Below are 24,600 nucleotides of genomic sequence, written 5' to 3' on the forward strand. Positions count from 1 at the left end.
AATCTTGAGTTCAGACTCTTGATAAAACTTGCCTGCCCTTGCCTGGCTGTCACATTTTACCTGACAACACTACTGTAAAGTGTCTTGGAACGTTTGATTGTGTGATACAAATGAAAGTTGTTCTAGAATGAGTTTAAATTTTTGCTCTGCTTACATAATTCACTGGCCCAACCAATATCCGGAATGCGCGGTGTTAGGGCCTTAATTTTCATTGGTTTCCAAATGTGCCATATTTGTGGACAACATTGTCAAAGTATTAATTGGTGGAAGGGACAATACAAGTCTTAAAAATGGCCAGTAACATTCTGTAACACAGTTGCCGTTCTGTAGGCGAGGCAGTATTGTCTGGCTTGTGAAGGTAGTGATCAATGTTCCCTTTAAGCAGCACGTGTGTGGTGGCCACACAGCAACCTGTAAGATACCAGGACAATCAACAGCAATGCGCAAAAAAGAAAAATTAGGGGAACATGCGTAGTGGTGTCTATTAGCTTTTCTGCACTTTTATTATAGAACTGTGCCAAATTATACTGAGTCTTGTTCATCTTGAGCGTAGTTCCAGTGAGCAGGAAATTGTGTTTCAGCTCAGGACAGCTTTATTAATTGTGCTGAGCAGAACAGTTTGGGAAGGTCAAATCAACATGACCAGCATGTTCATAATGAAATGTATGTATTACTGCATATTTATTTGCATTCCTTTTCAAAGCAACCCCTTTTTAAAGTATGCCTGGTAGTTTTTTTCATAAACATAATCAAATATAAGCTACATTTAAAAAAATAAATAAATTGAGTATCCAATTCTTTTTTCCCCAATTAAGGAGTAATTTAACGTGGCCAATCCACCTACCCTGCATCTTTGGGTTGTGGAGGTGAGGCCCCCACAGACGCAGGACAAATGTGCGAACTCCGAACGGATAGTGACCTGGGGCCTGGTTCGAACCTGGGTCCTCGGCGCCGTGAGGCGACAGTGCTAATCACTGCGCCACATAAGCTAAATGTTTGATCCAGAATGATCTAAGCTGTTTATTATATATATATATATATTCTTATGCTGGTGACTCCCAGTTACTGGGTTCTGTGCAGCAACCTGAAAAGTAAAGCAACAGTTTCATTGAGACAGATAGCTGCAGGCATCTTTTACTGCTGTCTTCCTCAGCACTTGGCTAAACAATGCAGCAGAAGTGCCGATTCAGTTTGTGGGGTACTTCAGTGCTGAGATGAATTGGTTGTAGAACGGAATACCTGGGCAATCTTGGGGAGGCAGGGGCCTGATTTCACTGTCAGTTACAGGCAGTGTGTATAAAACGTCTCAATAAAGTTTGTGTAAGTAAGGCTGGCACCCTTTTCTGGGTGCTAAGTATTTTTGGATCCTGCAACTACAGTGCCTGGCAATGCATCTTGGTACCTGGGTATCCTTATTGTGGTTAATTCATTAATACCTCGATCTAGTTCAAATGCATGGAGGTTCATTAAACATTTGCCTTGGGTATTAAATATACGAGCTGCTGCATGGAATGTCAAATCTCTAATTCCACTCTCTTCTCATTGCAGGTTACCAGGTGAGGTCTACAATGGGATCAATGGTATGTCGAGTGAAAGTGGTCCAGGGAAGAGACTAAGAAAATTACCAGCGATGGGGGATGGCCTAGAAAGTACACAAATGTCTTCAACACAGTCGCAAGCCCAGCCCCAACAACCAAGTAATGCTACCGGCAATCCACCCCCTCCTGAAATATCCAACCCTAACCGATCCAAACGTTTGACGAATCAGCTGCAGTTTCTGTCCAAAGTGCTCCTGAAGACAATATGGAAACATCAGTTTGCTTGGCCTTTCCAACAGCCTGTGGATGCTGCGAAGCTAAACCTGCCTGTAAGTTGCCTGTTTTCCTTTCAAATGAACCATTAATTTTTAGTATTTTTTTTTTTAACCAGCGAGTGTTTACAAAAACATCTGAGATAAATCAAACCGAAGTGTGCTTTTTCACCCTTTCCCTCTTCTCTCCCTCACCCTGACATGTTCTCTGCTCCCAGGCCTTTTCCTCTGCAAAGTGAGCTAAGCCACTTTGTGCTACCATGCCATTGATTTTTGCTTCTTCCCCCATACACCCTTGCGCCCAGCCCAGCCCGACACCTGTCTTGCCCGACACCTGTCTTGCAGGGAAAGTACTGAGTGCCTGCTCAGTGCCTTTACCAATGAGTGTGAAGAACATGAACTTGCACTATAATTCTCTGATAATTCTACTATTATTAGAAGGTGGCAAGTAGAGGCCAGGTGCTGAACTGTAAGAAGAGCTTTCCATGTGACTGTTATGCATATTGTTGCAACTGGTTCAAGATTGACACCAGCAGAAGTTTCCCCTGTTTTTCTGAGATCGCCCAGAGAGGACGAAAGGGAATCTTTGATTTTTTTTCAAGAAACAAACTGCTGGAATTTTTTTGTAGTGATGGTCATTTTCTGGTCTGTGATTTGCTGAGTGACTACACTATAGTACCTCGCCCAGCCACCCATTTTCTGAGTGCGTTTCGGTATCTACAGCTAGACCACACGTCCATGTGGAGACATGGGATTGTGAGAGGGGGAACCTTTTCCTGCCTTCATGTGAAATCCACATTCTGCAGCAGTCACTAAAATGGCAGCTAATATATTGGAAGTCCCTGCTCTATAACACTCATTGACCAGTGATTTCTGAGACTAATTGTAATTGGTCCCACAGCTCGAATTGAAATTAAACCGACCAAAGTAAGTGTCATTTTGTCTGCAGCGACGCTCACCTCTGAGGCAGAAGGCAAGATCTCAAGCTTCACTCCATGACTCTAATGTAGTATTGAGGGGGCGTTACATTGTTGGAGATGCTGTCTTCAGTTTAGACAGTTAAACATAAAAGATTGCATTGCACTATTGGAAGAACAGAGCGGGTTTCCCCGGTGTCCTTTGATCAATGCCACCCAAATGTTAACTGGTCACTTTGCATCACTATTTTGTGGGACGTCACAAATTGATTGCTGTTTTTGTCCCCATAATAAGGGTGACTGCAATTCAAAAGTAATTCAGTAGCTTGAAAATGTGCTACATGTAGGCCAAAATTTTAATTGTTTTATTTGGCTCATCGAACAGTGTAATAACCCGTCTTGCAGAATATTAGAAAGATGCATTTCTAAAATCACGTGGCTAATGGGAGGGGTTGTGATTGCAGCATTGGTTATGCTGCATCACATTGATGGAGTTCAGGTTTGGCTCATGGTTCACCACGTGGCAAGCTCATGAGCTCAAATGGGGTAGCTGCATGCAGCAGTGAAATGCGAAGCAAGCGTGTGTGTCTGTCTCTCGCAATGATTATTTTGTGCTTTATCTGGTTGCTTGTGCAACCGTGGGACAATTTGCCTGCAGGCTTGTGGTGGGGGTGGAATTTGAAAGGATATAATTTTAGAAATAAGGTTTCCTGCTGATAACAAATGCCTTTTCAAATGCAGAAGATGGTGTTGAGACCTTGGAATGAATGTGTACTATCTAGTCTTAAGATGTTCGGGCTGTTGACAGACACAACCTGGATATGCAAGTATTGGCAATACTCAACCTGAACAATTGAGTTTTCATGCCCCACTAGCATCGCCTACATTCGAAGAAGAAATAAATGCAAATGACAAGTGATGTGATTTCTTAATTTGTTGCTGTGTAATGGTGAATGTTTCTGCTCTAGAGATTTATTTAGCTCTTGAGTTTGGAAAGGAAGATTCTTCCTCCAAGAAAACCACTGATATAAAACCGTTGAAATATATAATTTGTGTACTGCTTGTACGTTTCGTATTTTGTTCAATGATCATTTAGTGAAGAGCATTGGTTGCCCATATAACTCATTTCGCCCTCCTTTCAAAATTAAAAATAACGTACTTAAAAGCTGCCACTAACCAAAACTCTGGCCACCGGATGTACCCTCGTTTTGCTCTGTCATTATTTGTCTGATTATGCTCCTGGGAAGTGATTAGGGATGTTTAAGTCGCTTCTGTAAAGATCTTATTTTCCCGTGCTTTTCAAACCTGATATTTACCTCTTGGCTCGTTCTTAAGCTGTGGCTGTTGGTCTTGCAATTTAATTTTGTTCCAATGTCTTGCAGCCGTGTAGTTTTCACAAAGCTCAGCGTGCTGCTCGCCTCTGGTGCCTTTTGTCTGCAGAACATTTCCGAACTAGTTGTAAACATATTTTATTTAGTCACCCCATTTTCAGCCCCCTTTTGAAAAAAGAAACCTCTGTTTTTCATTCGAACGGTGTTCCAACGCTCCTGCTGCAAGGGATAATGCTGCACTAACATATGTGTGTTTAAAGCTGCGACATTACTGAGAATGGCAGGGAGCTTGCAGGTTTGATAATGCCAGCAATTGTAACGAGCAACGGGATGAAATGGGACAGTACAAATGGCATCTCGTTTGAAAAAAAGAAATTTGGAGTTTGCAAGGTCGTGGTTTTGGTGGTTAAAGCAGAGTATCTCTCCAGGTACCATGCCCCAAGGGGATGTTGTCAACGATGGGCACTTGTCCGTGGTTATGCTTGGCAAGATGCTGCAGTGATTTGCCTTTGCCGTCTGCACGTTCTGGCTGACCAGGCGATTCTCCTGCTCTTCCTGCCTAACATCAGGAATAATGGAAGGATTTACAGGCTGATAAGTGTCCTGTTTGGCCACATTTATAAACTCACTTATTGTGGCGATCAAGTCCTGGGTTGGAACTTTAACCCAGAACTTTCTGACTCCGTGGCAGCAGTACTACCCACTCAGCCAGAGATCAGATATGGGAATAGAAACTGTGTCCAGACTGATAGAGGCAGCAGGTACAGGAATTACATGTATTGGGAGTGGGAAAATGTATTCAATGGCGTGAGGGTTGCACTGACCAGTGGACTGGGAAGTCTGCTGCAGTGATCGGGAAACTGGATTAAGGGTGCTCCCGTTAACTAATAAAAGCAACATGACTTTAGAAACTTAAGTTGCCAAATATTACATAGTGTGACGAAGAAGTCAACGGTCTTTTTGAGTTGTCCACATTTGTTTGGTGGAATGCTGATTTATATTCTGCAACAAATTCGAGTATTTTGCTATTCTAGTGAAGGTATGCCACCTTAAAACTGTGAGATTATATACAAGCTTATTCTTGGATTGGTCAGACTGGCTTTTGTATGTTCCAGTTTTTGAAGAGCGACTCCTGAAATCCGTTTAAAGCACCTGTCAGTATAGCGCTCTGCAGATCAGAACCGTCTAATTTCTTTGAATTTTTAATGAATACTTTGGTAAATAATACATTGGTATTGCAAAAACTTTTTTTACTTTTAGAAATTGTTATGACTATGTTTAAATAAGTGACGCATTTGCAGTGTTATCTGCTGTAAAACTATCATGCAGCAGATAACTTCCCAAATGCATCATTTGTTTAAGGGCACCAATTTCTGAATTTACAAGTTTTCTTTAAAAATAAAGAGTACCCAATTCATTTTTTCCAATTAAGGGGCTATTTGGCGTGGCCAATCCACCGAGCCTGCACATCATTGGGTTGTGGGGGCGAAACCCACGCAAACATGGGGAGAATGTGCAAACTCCACACGGACAGTGACCCAGAGCAGGGTTCGAACCTGGGACCTCGGCGCTGTGAGGCAGCAGTGCTAACCACTGCGTCGCCGTGTTGGCCTGAATTTACAAGTTTGACTGTTAATTGCGATGCGCTGCAAAAAATGCTTTACCAAATTCTATTTTCTGGAAAACAATGCAGCTGGCTATCTGGTTGATTAAATGCAATATAAAACGACATAAGAATGATCTGAAATGGGAGTTAGGCAGGGCAGATGTGTGACTGCTGGGCAGTGTATATAGCAGCTGACTGGTTTTATATCGGGGGCATGTTGTGGCAAAATAAAGTGAGACCACTAAATTTTGCACCCCCATTTCACCTCTCCTTTCTTGAAGGTGCAGACTTCGGAACACAGCTCAAGAAAGTTGCAACTTCCAGGTCTGCATAGTTTCGTACTGGGTAGTGACCTACTGACTTGGCTATGGAGGAAGATTAGCTATGGAGGAAGATTTTATTTTTGTCCTTGGTGTGCGAGTAAGGCTGGCAAGGCTGAATGCTTCCTGCTAGCTGTCTCGGGCAGATGATTATCTCCTTGAACCACTCCCAGTCCTTGAGGTGATGGTGGTTCCACAATGGCGTTTAGTATGAAATCCTGGAATGTTAATCCATGCACTTTGATGGAATGATTATGTCCAAATCTAGATGGCGTGTGACTTGGTGACGGCATTCATATTCTGTTCTTAGTTTGCAGGGAAGTGGGCTGCTGCTGAAGTAATCTTGGTGAATTACTGCAGTGCGTCATAGATTGTACTTAAAGCTCAATAATACACTACTGATGGAAAGGACTGACATTGAGTCCAGTGGCAGGGGTTCAAGAAAGTTTCTTTGTACCGCATATCATAGATTATCATAGAATTTACAGTGCAGAAGGAGGCCATTCGGCCCATCGAGTCTGCACCGGCTCTTGGAAAGAGCACCCTACCCAAGGTCAACACCTCCACCCTATCCCCATAACCCAGTAACGCCACCCAACACTAAGGGCAATTTTGGACACTAAGGGCAATTTATCATGGCCAATCCACCTAACCTGCACATCTTTGGACTGTGGGAGGAAACCGGAGCACCCGGAGGAAACCCACGCACACACTGGGCGGATGTGCAGACTCCGGACAGACAGTGACCCAAGCCGGAATCGAACCTGGGGCCCTGGAGCTGTGAAGCAAATGTGCTACCCACAATGCTACCGTGCTGCCCATCAAACTGCATGTTTGATTGTAACCTCCCTATTGAATGGTGAGTATGCCTTCATGCTTCTGATGCGAGTCTTGTTGATGCTCGAGAATTTTTATGGGTCAGGAGGCAAACCGCTTAACCTGCCTACACCTTTCTGTTGTAGCCATGCGTAGATATGGCCGGTCCAGTTAATTTTCTAGTGAGTGGCACTTACATGTACATGATGGGAGACTTGACAGTGGTTATACAGTACAAAGTTTAAAAAGGTTTTAGCTGGAATCGCTCTTGCTATTTTTAGTATTTGATGCCTCGCCGGTGTTAACCGGCAATTGAGTCCTCAAACTTTTGTTTCTGTTGGCTGACAAGTGAATATGTGTGACGGGTAAATTGGTTGTGAAGGGGTTAAGTCCGTCGTTTGTCTGTGTAGCTTCATTCAACACTGGTCATAAGCCCAGTTGTTATCGGGTAAATGTGGATGTAGATTAATGCTTCTCTATTCCTACTCCTGGAATCATGATGAATGGACGATCATTGGAGCAACTTAGGACTAAGGATGCATCCTTGAGAAAGTCTTACAGTCTTGTTCTCTGACTGCAATGGCTGCATTCTGCTGATCAGTTCTGTCAGTCTTTTCAGGTGTTAATTTTTTCAGGTGTGATACTCCATTGACGTGTGTTTTGGACAGTTTCTTGCTGCCGTATTCCGTTAAATGCTGTTTGCTTCCTTCTGGCATTTAGACCAGAGCCTGGTTCTGGATCAGGGTGAGAGATCTGGAACGGAGTGGTTCTGGTGAAACCCAAATTGTAGGATTTTATTGATTCGCTGGATTTGGGTTTTGCTGGCATATCCAGCATTTGTTGCCTACCTTGAGTTTGCCACCAGTGAGTAGGTACTCGTTGATGGCAATGTTGCTGTGTTCCATCGTTCAAGATTGATAGGAGGCTGATTGGGCAGGCATTGGTTAGATTGCATTTCTCTTGTTTTAAATACACATATGGATAATTTAACATGTGCAGGTGGGTTCCAGTGTTGTAGCCAACAACAATTTGTCTTTATATAAACACTTAGATCAATAAACCATAAGACAATTCACAGAAATTTAATCAGGAAAACACTGACAAAGAACCAAAAGAGGAGATAATAGAACGTGTTAATGGAAGTTTAATCAAAAGTGGGTTTGAACCTTGACAGCAAAGTCATGGCTGCCAATAATGTGAAGAGATTTGGGGATTCAGATGAGCAGTTTTCTGGTGGTGGGTGGTATAGGGCTAGTGAAGCCATGTTGGAACAGGTTAGCTAGAGCATTGGCTAACTTTAGAGCACAATAGGAGTATTGTTGGTGACTATAACCTGTGCTGCATTCCTTGAACCCGGCTGCCAATGTAAGTGAACAGAATTGCCCGGGCATAGCTTGTGGGTGTGTGTGACTGGGTGAGAGAATGATGTGCCTGGCCAAAGGCTTACAGATTTTGCTGGACCCATAATGCCTAGATTTTATGCTACTTTATTCGGTCCTGACTTTCATTGTGATAGTGCTATGTGTGAGACCGCCCTCGGTGTGAAGTCTGTACTTGGCCTTCACGAAGGAGTGTCAACCTTTGTTTGGACATAACAATAATTGTGACTGGGAGATTTTCAGAATTTGAGAATTTAAGTTATTTCTTCATGTATGTTTCCTCACCACAGCTCACATACCCAGTTTGGCAACTGTGTTCTGAGACCTGGGCAGTTCAGTAATTGATAGCATGACTTTATAAAAAAAAAAAATCAGAGTGCCCAATTCTTTTTTTTTCCAATTAAGGGGCAGTTTAGCGTGGCCAATCCATCTACCCTGCACATCTTTTTCAGTTGAGGTGAGACCCGTGCAGACACGGGAAGAATGTGCAAACTCCACACGGCCAGTGACCGGGATTGAACCCGGATCCTCGACGCCGTGAGGCAGCAATGCTAACCACCGTGCCGGACGCTGCTACTAATTCTTAACATGAGTCAGAAAGCAGTTAAAAGCTATCCACATTGTGGTGGGTTTGGAGCTGTACGGGGTAGGTTAGATTAAATAACTAATGTCCTTTGGGGAAGACTTTCTTCCCCAAAGGATGCTAGTTAACCAGATTGGATTCTTTTATGACAAACCTGGAGTTACATGGTCAACATGACTGATGCTAGATTTAAATTCCCGGTTTACCTGTGACCTGAATTTAAATTCCCCAGCTGCCATGGGAATTGAACTCTTTGGGCCAGAGTTTAGCCATGACCTTTGAATAAAGAGTCCAGTAGCATTGGCACAGATGCACCATTCCTTGTATTATCAGAATTATGAAATATGGATTAAGATGCTAATTGGGTACTGATCTGAATTACAGAAGAGGAAGGCCTTTTGGCCCAGCTTTGTTCATTCAACCTGCACACAAGTTTTGAGCAAGCCTGTGCACCAGTAAAGGTTTTCTTGTCTGATAACTCCACAGCCTCTGACTGATTTGTGTGTTACAGCATTTTCTGTTTCTTAAAGTGGAATAGGAGGCTGAAGAAATCATATGAGAAAAATGTGTGGTGCTCTGGTCAGCTACCCCCATGCCTTGTGGCCAGGAGTGCATTCTACTGAATCAAAAAAATGCTGGAACCACTCAGCAAATCACTCCACTTCCATTTTTGGTTGCTGGTCCTTCAGACAATGTTCTAATGGTTTTGCAATGCAGTTCGATTTTGGCTTTGTTTGCTGCCCTACATTGGTTGAACATCTTAAGTGTCAAGTCTAAAACACTTTCCTAGTGGTTATTTCAACAACATTCAGATTAAAGGTTTAATTTACTTGTGGATATCTTAACATCTGTCTTGTGGTCTTGACAGCTGCAGGGAAGGTTTTCTGGTCTACGGACTGGAGTATGCTTGGGGAGAGTTGACTCCAATTTGTAATATTACCGCAGTGTAATCTAGAAGATCTTTGGCAATGCAAGATTTGAAAATGCTGATACGCAGAGTAAGGATTGTTAACAGTGAATCTTTCTTCATTTTTACCATTAATCTTTCCTTTATTGGTTGTACTTTTGGATGAACAAATTATTACAGTTTATTCCCTGCAAATATTTTTGATGATGCAGTACTTCCCAACTAAGCAAACTTCGAGCCAAATAAAGAAGTAAGTTTGCGCCTTGGGAAATTGCTGGGTCTAATTCAATGAGGAAAATAGTTCCCTGTTTTTCCAGATATTGTGTCAATTTCCTAGTGTTTGATCACATGACTAATCAACACTTGGGGAACAAGGAATTTGAAAAGTTTTAGAAACTTGCAGTGACTATCTTTTTATTCTTTCATGGATTTTGGATGTCACTGGCTGGCAAGTTCAGCATTTGTTGCTCGTGCATAATTACTTTTAAACTGAGTGGCTCGCTAGACCATTTCCGAGAACAGTTCAGAGTCGCCCACATTGCTGTGGTTCCGGTGTCACGTGTGAGGATGGCAGATTTCCTTTCCCAAAGGACATCACAATAATCGATCATCGCTTCATGGTTACCATTACTGAGGCTAGCTTTTCAGTTCTAAATGTTTTATAGAACCTAAATTCCACCAGCTGCGATGATCCCCCTTAAATGTAATGTCAGGGTTTTGAAGCCACTTCTGAAGCAGATAAACCTAGCAGTTGCTAACTTTCATGTCTTGGTCCTCTCTTTTTGTAGAACTGCACACTTGGAAACCATGTCTGTCACCTGACACTGCATAAAACTAAGTTGTAGTTCTTTTTCCTGTGACTCAAAATCAATTTTTACTCCCCAAAGAGAAAATGCTGGAAAACCTCAGCAGGTCTGGCAGCATCTGGAGGGAGAGAAAAGAGCCAACATTTCGAGTCCAGATGACCCTTTGTCAAAGATTTTCTGAGATTTTCCAGCATATTATCTTCGGTTTCAGATTCCAGCATCCGCAGTAATTTTGCTTTTATCCAGTGTTTAACTCAATTTTTACACTCAGGCTTTGTAGTCAGAATGCACAACGGGTGTGGATTTATCAAATTATGTTGGACTCGATGCCGTATCTGTAGAATTCGAAATTCTACATACTGTATTGACTTGTACACAAATCTTTTCTACAAAATAGCGCTAGTTGAGGTAACAAAGTATTTTTGAAATTAGTTATGGTTGAAATTAGGATTATGGGCCAAATGCGGGCCATTGGGACTAGCTTATTGGTAAAAACTGGGCGGCATGGACAAGTTGGCCGAAGAGCCTATTTTCATGCTATAAACCTCTGTGACTCAGGGGAATAATGCTGGGATTGTGTTAATAAAGGTGGGTCAGCAAATGCACACTTGGAAACCTTGTCTAGCTTGACCCTTTTGGACACAGACATTTTTCTTCATTAATCATTTCATTGAAAATGTTACACCTCTTCAAAAGAAAATTACTAAATGCCGCATCGTTTTCCATTTAAACCTCTAGTAGGGCCTGTATTTTATGCATACAGAATTTATATGTACAAAGTACTTAAGTTGCTGCAATACTAATTGTCATTATTTCATTTGGTTTTGGCATTTAATATTGAAATTGCCTATGAAAACAATATGGGAATTCTGCATACAGTTGGATGTGTTTGCTCAAACCCACTATAGAGTGAGTTTCCGTATTGACTTGCATCAGACAATGTAGACAGTTATACAGAATTGACTACCTCGGTACTGGCGTAGTAAACGAGTTATCCAGTGTGGGGTACAAAGATTGCCTTTTCACTGAAGGCTGTAACTTTGACTTTACAAGCCGCTACTAATGTATTTAATTTTTATTTTCAGGATTACTATAAAATCATCAAGCATCCTATGGACATGGGAACAATTAAAAAGCGCTTAGAAAACAATTACTACTTGAACGCCCAGGAATGTATTCAGGACTTCAATACCATGTTTACCAACTGTTACATTTATAATAAGGTAAGATCTTGGCATATATATTGAGGTAAATGGCATGTTCGAAAGCAGCAGTTTTTAAAATCATCTGTGACCTAGTACCTCATCAAAGCCACTCGTTCTTCATGTGTAAGTTTAGGTGGGAAATACCTCTGAGCGTTTCATGATGTGGCATTGTCAGACAATGATCTCTGCTTCTGGATGAGTGCACTCTTGTGTGCATTCCAGTGTTGTGCCAATAAGAAAACCTACTGCAGATACCGGAAACATGAAATGCTGTTTGGCAAGTGGACTGTATGTGGGGGTTAGGGAAACAGTGCTAATGTTTTATGTATGAAGCGCTCATTTTCTCTCCCCACAGATGCTGCCTGACCTGAGTATTTCCGGTCTTTTTTTTAATTTAAAGAAACCTATTCGTTTCCAGGTGTCCCTAGAAAGGGGGCATGTTGTGTCTATGGGCACCATCAAGGCCTTCTGTGCCCGGTCAGCACTGCAGAGGTTAGGGTGCATTATTGACCCCTTTAGTTGCGCTCTTATTTGATGTTTTTAAGTTTCCGTTGATCTTTGATATGTTTGGGCAGTGCCCCTAACAGGAGCGGCCTTTTTTTTGGTATGTCCCGAAGTTTGTTTGTTTCCTTCTATTTTGTTGGACCTCAAAAGAGTGGCCATCCATCTTTGGGTTGTGAGAGTGAGACCCATGCAGATACGGGGAGAATGTGCAACTCCACACGGACAGTGACCCAGGGCCGGGATCAAACCTGTGCTAACCACTGCGCCACCGTGCCACCCTGTATTTTCAGTGTTTTGTTCCAATATAGTTTGTGAAGCCCATATGACAAACCTAAATTAATGTCACTTGCATGAGATTCTGTTCTGCACTCTCGCATAGCCAGGCAAGATTACCGCAAAAGAAGAATTTAAACATAGAACATACAGTGCAGAAGGAGGCCGTTCGGCCCATCGAATCTGCACCGCCCCACTTAAGCCCTCACTTCCACCATAACCCAATAACCCCTCCTAACCGTTTTGGACACTAAGGGCAATTTAGCATGGCCAATCCACCTAACCTGCACGTCTTTGGATTGTGGGAGGAAACAGGAGCACCCGGAGGAAACCCTCGCAGACACTGGGAGAACGTGCAGACTCCACACAGACAGTGACCCAGCGGGGAATCGAACCTAGGACCCTGGCGCTGTGAAGCTTTCTTCACAATGCCAACCACTTGTGATACAGTGCTGCCCATGGACATTTGGACAGTTTATGCTCCCCATTTCATTCACAATCGTAAGCTTTCTGCTAAACCGGACCAGTGATTAAAAGTTGTCATTTTGTTTTTAAACTGCAGAAAAACGGTCAATAGATGGATCAAAAGCGCATATAATAAATAGAACAATAATATGTGGAAAGGAAATGTTTAAAATAGCTGTCTTCCAACAGTTCAATTAAGATATTTGTCCAATGAGCTGCGATGACCAATATAGGGAACTGGAGAGCTGGTGACCAGTTGGATGAATTGTTTATTTCATGGTTTTCACAGCCGAGGAGGCAGGCTTTCAATGAAATTAATGAAAGATAGTTGCAGCAAATATTTAATTAAGCTGCCAAATCGTAGTCCACAACTTTACATCTCCTGAGAAACGAAAGATTTGATTTAAATGATGGAATCTGTGACATTAGCTGAAGACCGAGACCTGTGCTTGTAGTAGAATTTGTCCATTTCTTGAGGCATCCTGGAGGTCCGTGAAGAGCTTTGTTGCCATCAAGTTTTTGTACACCATCTGACTGTAGCTTAAATGCTCGGTGTTTCGCAGAATGTTGCATTGGGGTCAAATGCGTCCTTTTATCTTGTGCAAATGAACGTGACAACGTTTTGATTTACAAAAAAAAAGGTAATGCTTCGTATTTCGTATCTGCTGGTTAATTTTCACTCCTTTTCACTGGGGCTTTTCACAGTAACTTCATTTGAAGCCTACATGTGACAAGAAGTGATTTTCATTTCATTTTTCTTTCATAATTTCAAAACAAGTGGACATTAGCAAAGACTTTACGGATCCTAAATACGTGCAGAACCGTAGCATTTCTTTACGTGGTAGTATCTTGAAGTAAGATTTGGCAGGCATACAGTTGGATATATCGAGCGGAATTGGATCAACTGTAATTTCAGATACGTGTTGCATTGCAATGGCTGCCTATGGGGAAGGTGTAATGTAATTAAGTATATTATGAGAACATTGGATTGCTAAGAATTGATGCTGAATGAGGAAGGCAGTATGGATTCAGCTTCTAAAGTTGACCATGCTGCCGCTTGGATAATGAACATGACTTATTAATGGTACCTACTATTTGAAGAGAAACCTTTAGTTTTGAGACGAGTCTAAACATGCAAACCGAATTGTTCAACGATTTTTCAAGTTTCATTCTCCTTGAGGGGCTGTGTGTGTTGATTATTTTCTGGAGGGGATAGAATGGAATTATCTGGAAAAGCAGCCAAGAATGCAGCTGCAGCAGAAATCACGTGCAGTTTATTTAAACACTGCTGGACAAGTGAACTTTTAAACAGTTGCAGGTTTTCTTGCTGCTCGCGAGTGAAATTAAAAGCGATATTGCTTTGGAAATGTGTTTGTTAAAGGTAGTGTGCCTTCCAGTTCTCTGAAGAACCTCTGACGTGCTGCTGGAGTAGGCAGGAAACTCCAAGGGGAAGATTGATGAACAGTGCAAACTCACCATACACATCCCATAAATTACTTTTAAAACTCATTCATAGTATTAACAGGGTTTTATTTCTTAAGATGTTAAATGTTCTTGCATATAAGCAAGTTACTTGTATTGCAACACACTGATCATCTTACTATAGTTTAATTAAATGTGATCATTCAAATTTTTAGAACTATTCCAATTCCTATCCAGTAAGTTGAATTGAGCAAAATAAAATTAGTGCAAAACATTTTTATAGACTGTATATACATATAAACTGGGATTGACAGTTCAATAACTAATACATTTTGACTAAACCCTGTTCTGTTATCAAAACATATTGATCAAAATTAACTTGACAACTAGCAAAACTCGAGGTTCAAATGTGTCTTGATTCTTGAATAGTATAAATCAGAACTATATCTTCCACTAATCACGCAGGCAGGTGTGCTTGAATACTGTGTTTTTCAGGAACACAACTCTTCCCTGAATTGTACAGTAAAGGTCCTCTGGAAATAGTAAACTTTAAGTTCTGATATTGTCTGTTTGGGATTTCTCCCAAAAGAGCTGCATTCATTAGGACCGTTGCCGTTTCAGATATAATAACAATCTTTATTATTGTCACAAGTAGGCTTACAATGCACTGCATGAGGTTACTGTGAAAATCCCCTGTTCGGGGAACAGTCGCCTGTTCGGGTACACTGAGGGAGAATTCAGAATGCCCAATTCACCTAATAAGCACGTTTTTCGGGATTTGTGGGAGGAAACCAGAGCACCCAGAAGAAAACCACACTGGAGACGTGCAGACTCCGCACAGACAGAATCGAACCCGAGTCCCTGACACTGAAGCAACAGTGCTAACCACTGTGCTGCCGTGCCGCCCTCATTATTAATGAACTGGACTAGGGTTTAGGGGGCATAATTTACAAGTTTGCAATGACAAATAGCTTTGAAATGTAATGAACAATGAAGGGGATCATAGACTTCCAAAAGGACATGGACAATTGAAATGAGCTAACATGACATACAAAATAAGGTGCAGGAAAGTATGAAGTGATACATTTCGGAAGGAACAAAGGAAGAGGCAGCATAAATTTTAAGCTATTTTACGGGATACAAAGCAGAAGTCCTGGAGCGGCGGAAAACATCTTTAAGGTGACGAGACTTGAAATATCATACCTTTTGAGCTAAGTTGAGCTTAATTGTTCACAATCACTTTTCTTCGCTCTTCCACTCTGTCAGTTTCTTCTCGATGGTTTCATGTGTGGAGTATCATCCAGACCATTCTTGCGGTTTGGCTGTAGAGTCAGAGTTGCCAACTAGCACGGATTTTCCATATTTTATACGGAAAATCAGCTTGAATACGGGAGTATGATTCCTAGCATTGAGATAAGTTAAAGGAGATTGGCAAGCCTCCTCCCAAACGCTTTATTTGGTTTCTGTGGCGACAGGGCTCTGTGCCAAGGCCCTGCCCCCTCTCTCCGCCCTGCACACTAACCGCGTATGTGTGTCAGGTGATCCCGACCTTCGGGCGGTCTTGCATGAGGCATCGAGGTGCCTGTATTTTACTATTGGGATAAAAAAATCACGTCTAGGATCGACTACAGTAGTAATCACCTGGATCATCTGCATCGTCGAAGGGCTGTAGCATTGGGAATTGTATGGGGGTGATAGTAATGCCATTTTAAAAATATATATATATTTTTATTAACGTTTTCAAACACAATTTTTCCCCTTGCAAATCAACAAAAATGGTAACGTGATAACTAATATTAACATTGTTTGAATAATATAGTAAACTAACCAAATAACACTAAGTAATGCTCCCCCCACCTCCTCTCCCCATCTAGAACACAAACAATTTACGCCCCCCGCCCCGGGGCTGCCGCTGCTGGCCATCTATCTTCCCCCTAACGTTCCGCTAGATAGTCTAGGAACGGTTGCCACCGCCTGGTGAACCCTTGAGCCGATCCTCTCAGCGCAAACTTCATCCGCTCCAGTTTTATGAGCCCCGCCATATCGTTTATCCAGGCCTCCACGCCGGGGGGGGGGGGGGTTTGCTTCCTTCCACATGAGTAAAATCCTACGCCGGGCTACTAGGGATGCAAAGGCCACGACATCGGCCTCTTTCGCCTCCTGCACTCCCGGCTCATCCGCTACCCCAAATATAGCTAACCCCCAGCTTGGCTTGACCCGGACCTTCACCACCTTCGAGATCACTCCCGTCACTCCCCTCCAATACCCCTCCAGTGCCGGACATGACCAAAACATATGTGTGTGGTTCGCCGGGCTTCCCCCGCACCTCCTGCACTTGTCCTCTGCTCCGAAGAGCCCGCTCAACCTCGCTCCCGTTATGTGTGCTCTATGTAGCACCTTAAATTGGATCAGGCACACGAAGAGGAATTTACCCTACTTAGGGCATCAGCCCACAAACCCTCCTCAATCTCCTCCCCGAGCTCTTCTCATTTTCCCTTCAGTTCGTCCACCAGCTCCTCCCCCTCTTCTCTCATCTCCCGGTATATCTCGGACACTTTGCCCTCCCCGACCCACCCCCCGAAAGCACCCTGTCCTGGATCCCTTGGAAATTCCCTCACCAGTTGTCTCGTGAACGCTCTCACCTGCATATACCTAAAGATATTTCCCCAGGACAGCTCATACTTTTCCTCTAGCGCTCCCAAGCTCGCAAACGTCCCATCTATAAATAAGTCTCCCAATCTCCTGATTCCTGCCCGGTACCAGCTCTGGAATCCTCCGTCCAGCCTCCCTGGGGCAAACCTATGGTTGTTCCTGATCGGGGACCACACCGAGGCTCCCAGCACACCCCTCTGTCGCCTCCATTGCCCCCAGATACTTAATGTTGCCGCCACCACTGGGTTCGTGGTAAACCTTTTCGGGGAGAGCGGTAATGGCGCCGTCACCAGCGCTTTTAAGCTCGTTCCTTTGCAGGACATCATCTCCAACCTTTTCCACGCCGCTCCCTCTCCCTCTATCATCCATTTACGGATCATCGCCACGTTGGCGGCCCAATAGTAGTCGCCCAAATTCGGCAACGCCAGTCCCCCTCTGTCTCTGCTACGTTGTAGGAACCCCCTCCTTACCCTCGGTGCCTTCCCTGCCCACACGAAGCTCATGATGCTCATCTATTTTTTGGAAAAAGGCCTTAGTGATCAGTATAGGGAGACATTGGAACACACATAGGAACCTCGGGAGGACCATCATCTTAATTGCCTGCACTCTGCCCGCCAGTGACAGCGGCTGCATGTCCCACCTTTTGAAATCCTCTTCCATTTGTTCCACCAGCCGAGTCAGATTGAGTCTGTGTAAGGTTCCCCAGCTCCTGGCTATCTGAATCCCCAGGTATCGGAAGTTTCTTTCCACTCTCCTTAGCGGCAGGCCAACTATCCCTCTACTCTGGTCCCCAGGGTGTATCATGAAAAGCTCACTCTTTCCCATGTTAAGCCTATATCCTGAGAAATCTCCAAACTCCCTCAATATCTGCATGACCTCTGTCACCTCCCCCCCCCCACTGGATCCGTCACATACAGCAGTAGGAGGTCATCCGCGTAGAGTGACACATGGTGTTCCTCTCCCCCTCTAACCACCCCTCTCCATTTCCTGGAGTCTCTCAGCGCTATGGCCAGTGGTTCAATTGCCAGCGCGAACAGTAATGGGGACAGCGGGCATCCCTGTCTTGTTCCCCTGTGTAGTCGAAAATACTCCGACCGTTAGCGATTTGTGACTACATTTGCCGTTGGGGCCCCGTAGAGGAGTTTAACCCAGCTGACCAGCCTCTCCCCGAACCTCCTCAGCACCTCCCATATATACTCCCACTCTATCCTATCAAATTCGTTCTCTGCATCCATTGCTGCCACTATCTCTGCCTCCCCCTCTGCTGGGGGCATCATTATCGCCCCCAATAGCCGTCGCACGTTGACATTCAATTGTCTCCCCTTTACGAACCCTGTCTGGTCTTCGTGCACCACCCCCGGGACACAGTCCTCTATCCTCATTGCCAGCACCTTTGCCAGCAACTTGGCGTCCACATTTAGGAGTGAGATAGGCCTATAGGACCTGCATTGCAGCGGGTCTTTATCTCGCTTCAAGATTAGTGATATCGTCGCCTCAGACATTGTCGGGGGTATTCTCTAGCCTCGTTAAAGGTTCTTACCAGCAGCGGGGCCAACAAGTCCACCTATTTTCTATAGAATTCCACCGGGAACCCATCTGGTCCTGGGGCCTTCCCTGCCTGCATGTTCCCCAGCCCTTTGGTCACCTCGTCCACCCCAATTGGCGCCCCCAGGCCCTCCACCTCCTGCTCCTCCACCTTCGGGAACCTTAGTTGGTCCAGAAACTGCTGCATCCCCTCTTTTGCCTCCGGGGGTTGGGACCTATATAACCTCTCGTAAAAGGTCTTAAACACCTCGTTTATCTTCCCTGCTCTCCGCACCGTGGCTCCCGTTTCATCCCTAACTCCCCCTATCTCCCTCGCCGCTGTCCTCTTTCGAAGCTGGTGGGCCAACAGGCGACTCGCCTTTTCCCCATATTCATATCTCATCCCCTGTGCCTTCCTCCACTGTGCCTCTGCCCTCCCTGTGGTCAGCAGGTCGAACTCCGCCTGGAGTCGTCGCCTCTCCCTGTATAGTCCTTCATCCGGGGCCTCCGCATATTTTTTGTCTACCCTCAGGATCTCCCCCAGTAATCTTTCCATTTCTTTGGCCTCTGTTTTCCCCTTGTGAACCCTGATGGAGATCAACTCTCCCCTGATCACCACCTTCAGTGCTTCCCATACTACTCCTACTCGGACCTCCCCATCGTCTTTGGCCTCCAGGTACCTTTCGATACATCCCTGCACCCTTCCGCAGACTCCCTCATCCGGCAATAATCCCACATCCAGTCACCAGAGTGGACGGTGCTCCCTCTCCTCTCCTAGTTCCAGATCCACCCAGTGTGGGGCATGGTCTGAAACAGCTATGGCTGAGTAACTCAGTTCCTCCCACCCTCGAAATCAGTGACCTTCCCAAAATGAAGAAATCTATCTGGCAGTATACCTTATGGACATGGGAGAAAAAGGAGAACTCTTTGGCCAGCGGCCTAACAAATCGCCACGGATCCACTCCCCCCATTTGGTCCATAAACCCCCTAAGCACCTTGGCCGCTGCCGGCCTTCTTCTGGTCCTAGATCTAGATCTATCTAACCCCGGTGTTGAAGTCTCCCCCCCCCCCCCCCCCCCCCCCCCCCCCCCATTACCAGGTTTCCTATCTCCAGGTCTGGGATACGTCCCAGCATCCGCTTCATAAATCCCGCATCATCCCAATTCGGGGCATATACATCAACCAACACGACCTCCATTCCCTGCAGTCTGCCACTCACCATCGCATATCTGCCACCGCTGTCCGCTACAATGTTCCTAGCCTCGAACGACACCCGTTTCCCCACCAATATGGCCACCCCTCTATTCTTTGCGTCCAGCCCTGAGTGGAACACCTGTCCCACCCATCCTTTCCTTAACCTGGTCCGCCACCTTCAGGTGCGTCTCTTGGAGCATGGCCACGTCTGCCTTCAGTCCTTTTAAGTGCGCGAACACTCGGGCCCTCTTAATCGGCTCATTTAGGCCTCTCACGTTCCACGTGATCAGCCGGACTGGGGGTCTCCCCCCCCCCCATATTGCTTCCGAAAGTCAGCTGACTTCAACTGACCCCGGCTTCTCCCGCTCTCTCCTTGACCCCCCGTGTGAGGAACTCCCATCCACCTTGCGCCTATCTTCCCGCCATCATCTTTCTGACGCGGGAACGAGAAAAAGAAACCCCGCGTCCTCTAGAGCTGCCCTGCCCCTCATGGCGCAGCTCCCTCTGCCGCCCCACTCCCATTCCCCATCCCCCACCTGTGTCTCTTCTCTCCTCCCCCCCCCCCCCCCCCCCCTCGGCGCCCACATTTCTCAATGTCCCCCCCTCCCCAATTTCTATATCGGCATTGTGTTTCCCCTCCAACATCAGTCCCTCAGTTCTGATCCAGTTTCTCGTTTCGAAATAGTAATGCCTCTCCTGGTGCGTGACCCACAGTCGCGCCGGCTGCAACATCCCGAAGTTCACTTTCTTGTGCAGCACCTCCTTGGCTCGATTGAAGCTCGCCCTTCTTCCCTCGCCACCTCCGCAATCCAATCCTGATACACTCGTATCACCGCATTCTCCCATCTACTACTTCGTACCTTCGTGGCCCATCTCAGAACCATCTCTCTGTCATTGAAGCGGTGAAATCTCACGATCATCGCCCTAGGTGGTTCTCCCGCCTTTGGTCTCCTCGCAGGGACCTGATGGGCCCCTTCCACTTCCAAGGGGCCCGAGGGGGCCTCAGCTCCCATTAGCCAGCGTAGCATCGTGCTCACGTAAGCCCTGCCGTCAGCTCCTTCCACTCCCTCGGGGAGACCCAGGATCCGGAGGTTCTTTCTCCGTGATCTGTTTTCTAGGACTTCAATCCTTTCGGTGCACCACTTATGGAGCGCCTCGTGTGTCTGCATTTTGACCGCTAGGCCCAGGATCTCGTCCTCGTTGTCAGTCACCTTCTGCTCCACCACACTGAGCTCTATCTCCTGGGCCTTTTGTGTCTCCTTAAGCCCCTCAATTGCTTGTAGCATCGGGGCCAGCACCTCCTTTTTTTTAGCAGCTCCACACACCGTCTTAAGAATTCATCCTGGTTCCCCCCCATGTCACCTGGGCTCCCTCCGCCGCCATCTTGCTCCTTTCTTCCTTCTGCCACTGCCCTCGAGGATTCTTCGAGACCTGGCCGCCGCCGATATTTTTCTGTTTCGCTTGGGGGGGGGGGGGGGGGGGACTCCCTGTTGCCTCACCCCACACCAGGTTTCGTCCCGAAAAAATTCCCCGATGGGGCTCTTAAAAGAGCCCGAAGGTCTGTTCGAGCTGGAGCTGCCGAAACGTGCGGCTTAGCTGGTCATCGCCGCAACCGGAAGTCCAGTAATGCCATTTTTTAATGTTTCCATTTTAATTTAGAAACACATAGATGGGTAATTTAATTCCCACTGCATTTGTTCTCTGTGCAGCATTATAGAATATGTTCTCTCGTGCCTTCCATTATCATTTCCAGCTGTTTCTGTTTTGACTTAGTCATGTGAGGAGGAAACTAGCCACAGCAGAGCTGTTTGTGTAGGAGTTATCAGTAGGCCTCAGTTCAAGCCTGTTAAGTCTCTTATACTGACTGCAATAGCAGCGCTGCCAACTAGCACGGATTTTCCGTATTTCATACGGAAAATTTGCTCGAATATGGCAATGCGATTTCTCGCGTTGAAATACGCAATCCACTGCAGCCCTCGATCAAATCCAACCTGACGCGTGTGTGTGTATAAAAGAGGAGCTGATTGGCAGGCCTCAGTTGATCGAGGGGTGGAAGGGAAGAGGAGCTGATTGGCAAGCCTCAGTTGGGGAGCGGGGGGGGGGGGGAAGAGAAGTTGATTGGTGGGCCGCAGTGAATGCATTCCTCCCGAAATGCTTTGATTTGTTTCCTTGGCGACGGCTCCTGGAAGACAGGGCCCTGTGCAGAGGCCCCGCCCCTTTCACCTCCACCCTATACACCGTGCATGCGTGTCATGTGATCCTTTGCACGGTCTCGCATCAAGGTGTCTGTACATGTATGTAAAAGCATTGCATTTGTGTTTTGGATTTGTGCAATAAAGGTGTAAAACATTTTTTCTTTGAAATGAAAACACCCGATTCTACTCGCAAAATACTGATTTTTGGTATCTGGAATACTTATTTCTGTTGGGAAAGGTTGGCAGCTCTGCTGTAGAGTATTGACGGGCTGTTTCACCAGAGGATGTCCAAATCATGCATGCCTACACGATGTCCACATGCAATTAACTTCAAACGCAGGTTGCTGGATAATGATGAATTGGCTGTTTTCTCTCTCCAATGTTTTCCTTTATACTGAAGGCCATGAATAGCATCCTTGCTGTTCTCCTTGCTGAACTTAGTAAACTTGAAATAGAGCATTGACTCAACTCTGGACCGTCCCAATTTCTATAGCTCCGTGCCACCATACCAGGCAGTGAATTTACCAACTCTGCCTTCACTTTTTTTTAAAGCTCACATTTCTAACTGGTGACTAACCTCTGTTAAACTTTCAGGCACTGTAGCAAACCAAGCTGAGCTTCATTAAGAGCTTACGTTCATAGTCCTTAGTTGATTTAATTTCTATTTAGTTAAGATTTAAATTGGCTGCAATATTTGCTCAGCACAGTCTGTTTCCTTCTCAACGGCAAAATTAACACCTGAGTGGGCAGCACGGTAGCATTGTGGATAGCACAATTGCTTCACAGCTCCAGGGTCCCAGGTTCGATTCCGGCTTGGGTCACTGTCTGTGCGGAGTCTGCATATCCTCCCCGTGTGTGCGTGGGTTTCCTCCAGGTGCTCCGGTTTTCTCCCACAGTCCAAAGATGTGCAGGTTAGGTGGATTGGCCATGCTAAATTGCCCATAGTGTCTAAAATTGCCCTTCGTGTTGGGTGGGGTTACTGGGTTATGGGGATAGGGTGGAGGTGTTGACCTTGGGTAGGGTGCTCTTTCCAAGAGCTGGTGCAGACTCGATGGGCCGAATGGCCTCCTTTTGCACACTAAATTCTATGATAATCCTCCCCCCCCCCCCCGCTCTCACCCCCGCTCTCACCCCCGCTCTCACCCCCGCTCTCACCCCCGCTCTCACCCCCGCTCTCACCCCCGCTCTCACCCCCGCTCTCACCCCCGCTCTCACCCCCGCTCTCACCCCCGCTCTCACCCCCGCTCTCACCCCCGCTCTCACCCCCCGCTCTCACTCCCCCCCCCTCTCTCCCCCCCCCTCTCTCCCCCCCTCTCTCCCCCCCTCTCTCCCCCCCTCTCTCCCCCCCTCTCTCCCCCCCTCTCTCCCCCTCTCTCCCCCCCTCTCTACCCCCCCTCTCTACCCCCCCTCTCTACCCCCCCCTCTCTACCCCCCTCTCTACCCCCCCCTCTCTACCCCACCCTCTCTACCCCCCCTCTACCCCCCCTCTCTACCCCCCCCTCTCTACCCCCCCCTCTACCCCCCCCCTCTCTACCCCCCCCTCTCTACCCCCCTCTCTACCCCCCTCTCTACCCCCCCCCTCTCTACCCCCCCCTCTCTACCCCCCCCTCTCTACCCCCCCTCTCTACCCCCCCTCTCTACCCCCCCCTCTACCCCCCTCTACCCCCCTCTACCCCCCTCTACCCCCCCCTCTACCCCCCCCTCTACCCCCCCCTCTACCCCCCCCTCTACCCCCCCCTCTACCCCCCCTCTACCCCCCCCTCTACCCCCCCCTCTACCCCCCCCTCTACCCCCCCCTCTACCCCCCCCTCTACCCCCCCTCTACCCCCCCCTCTACCCCCCCCTCTACCCCCCCTCTACCCCCCCTCTCCCCCCCCTCTACCCCCCCCTCTACCCCCCCCCTCTACCCCCCCCCTCTACCCCCCCCCTCTACCCCCCCCTCTACCCCCCCCCTCTACCCCCCCCCTCTACCCCCCCCTCTACCCCCCCCTCTACCCCCCCCTCTACCCCCCCCTCTACCCCCCCCCTCTACCCCCCCCTCTACCCCCCCCTCTACCCCCCCCCTCTACCCCCCCTCTCTACCCCCCTCTCTACCCCCCTCTCTACCCCCCTCTCTACCCCCCTCTCTACCCCCCCCTCTCTACCCCCCCCTCTCTCTACCCCCACCTCTCTACCCCCCCCTCTCTACCCCCCCTCTCTACCCCCCTATCACCCCTCCCTCCATCCCTCACCCCTCCCTACCTCCCTCCCCCCCTCTCTCTTTCTCTCCCCCTCATTCCCTTTCCCCATCCCTCCTCCCTCCCTCTTCTCTCTTCCTCCCTCCCTCCCTCCTCTCTCTCTCTCTCCCCTCCCTCCTCTCTCTGTTTTTGCTTTACAGTTGTAGTTTAACCATAAGTTACTAGATAATATGTATTTTCTTTATTTTAATTAACAGCAAGGGGACGACATTGTCTTAATGGCAGAAGCTTTGGAAAAGATTTTTCTTCAAAAAATTTCCGAGATGCCACAAGAAGAGATTGAAATACCTGTACAGACTACCAAAGGATCACGGGGTAGAGGCAGGAAAGAAGCAGGTATGTGTTTTGTCCTTTCTATGTTTAATTTGGATTAGAGACTGAGATATTCGAGCCCAGACATTCATTCCCATGTCTGCTTCAAAGAGGTGCTGCGTTGCTGGTACATTTACCCCAG

At 46.6% G+C, this 24,600-nt stretch overlaps 1 protein-coding gene across 5 annotated transcripts in view; it reads left to right on the forward strand.

Annotated features, from left to right (window-relative positions):
* Positions 1-24,600, forward strand: part of brd4 (bromodomain containing 4) — a 240,009-nt gene that overhangs the window by 103,167 nt on the left and 112,242 nt on the right. For all 5 annotated transcript variants that reach the window (XM_072491151.1, XM_072491152.1, XM_072491148.1 and 2 more), the window contains exons 2-4: positions 1,549-1,867; positions 11,561-11,698; positions 24,344-24,482. In XM_072491151.1, the coding sequence (XP_072347252.1) occupies positions 1,583-1,867; positions 11,561-11,698; positions 24,344-24,482 (562 nt within the window). In that variant the 5' untranslated portion in view covers positions 1,549-1,582. The remainder of the gene's footprint in view (positions 1-1,548; positions 1,868-11,560; positions 11,699-24,343; positions 24,483-24,600) is intronic.

This window comes from Scyliorhinus torazame, chromosome 27 (assembly GCF_047496885.1).
Source record: "Scyliorhinus torazame isolate Kashiwa2021f chromosome 27, sScyTor2.1, whole genome shotgun sequence".
In the NCBI taxonomy this organism is placed as follows: Eukaryota; Metazoa; Chordata; class Chondrichthyes; order Carcharhiniformes; family Scyliorhinidae; genus Scyliorhinus; species Scyliorhinus torazame.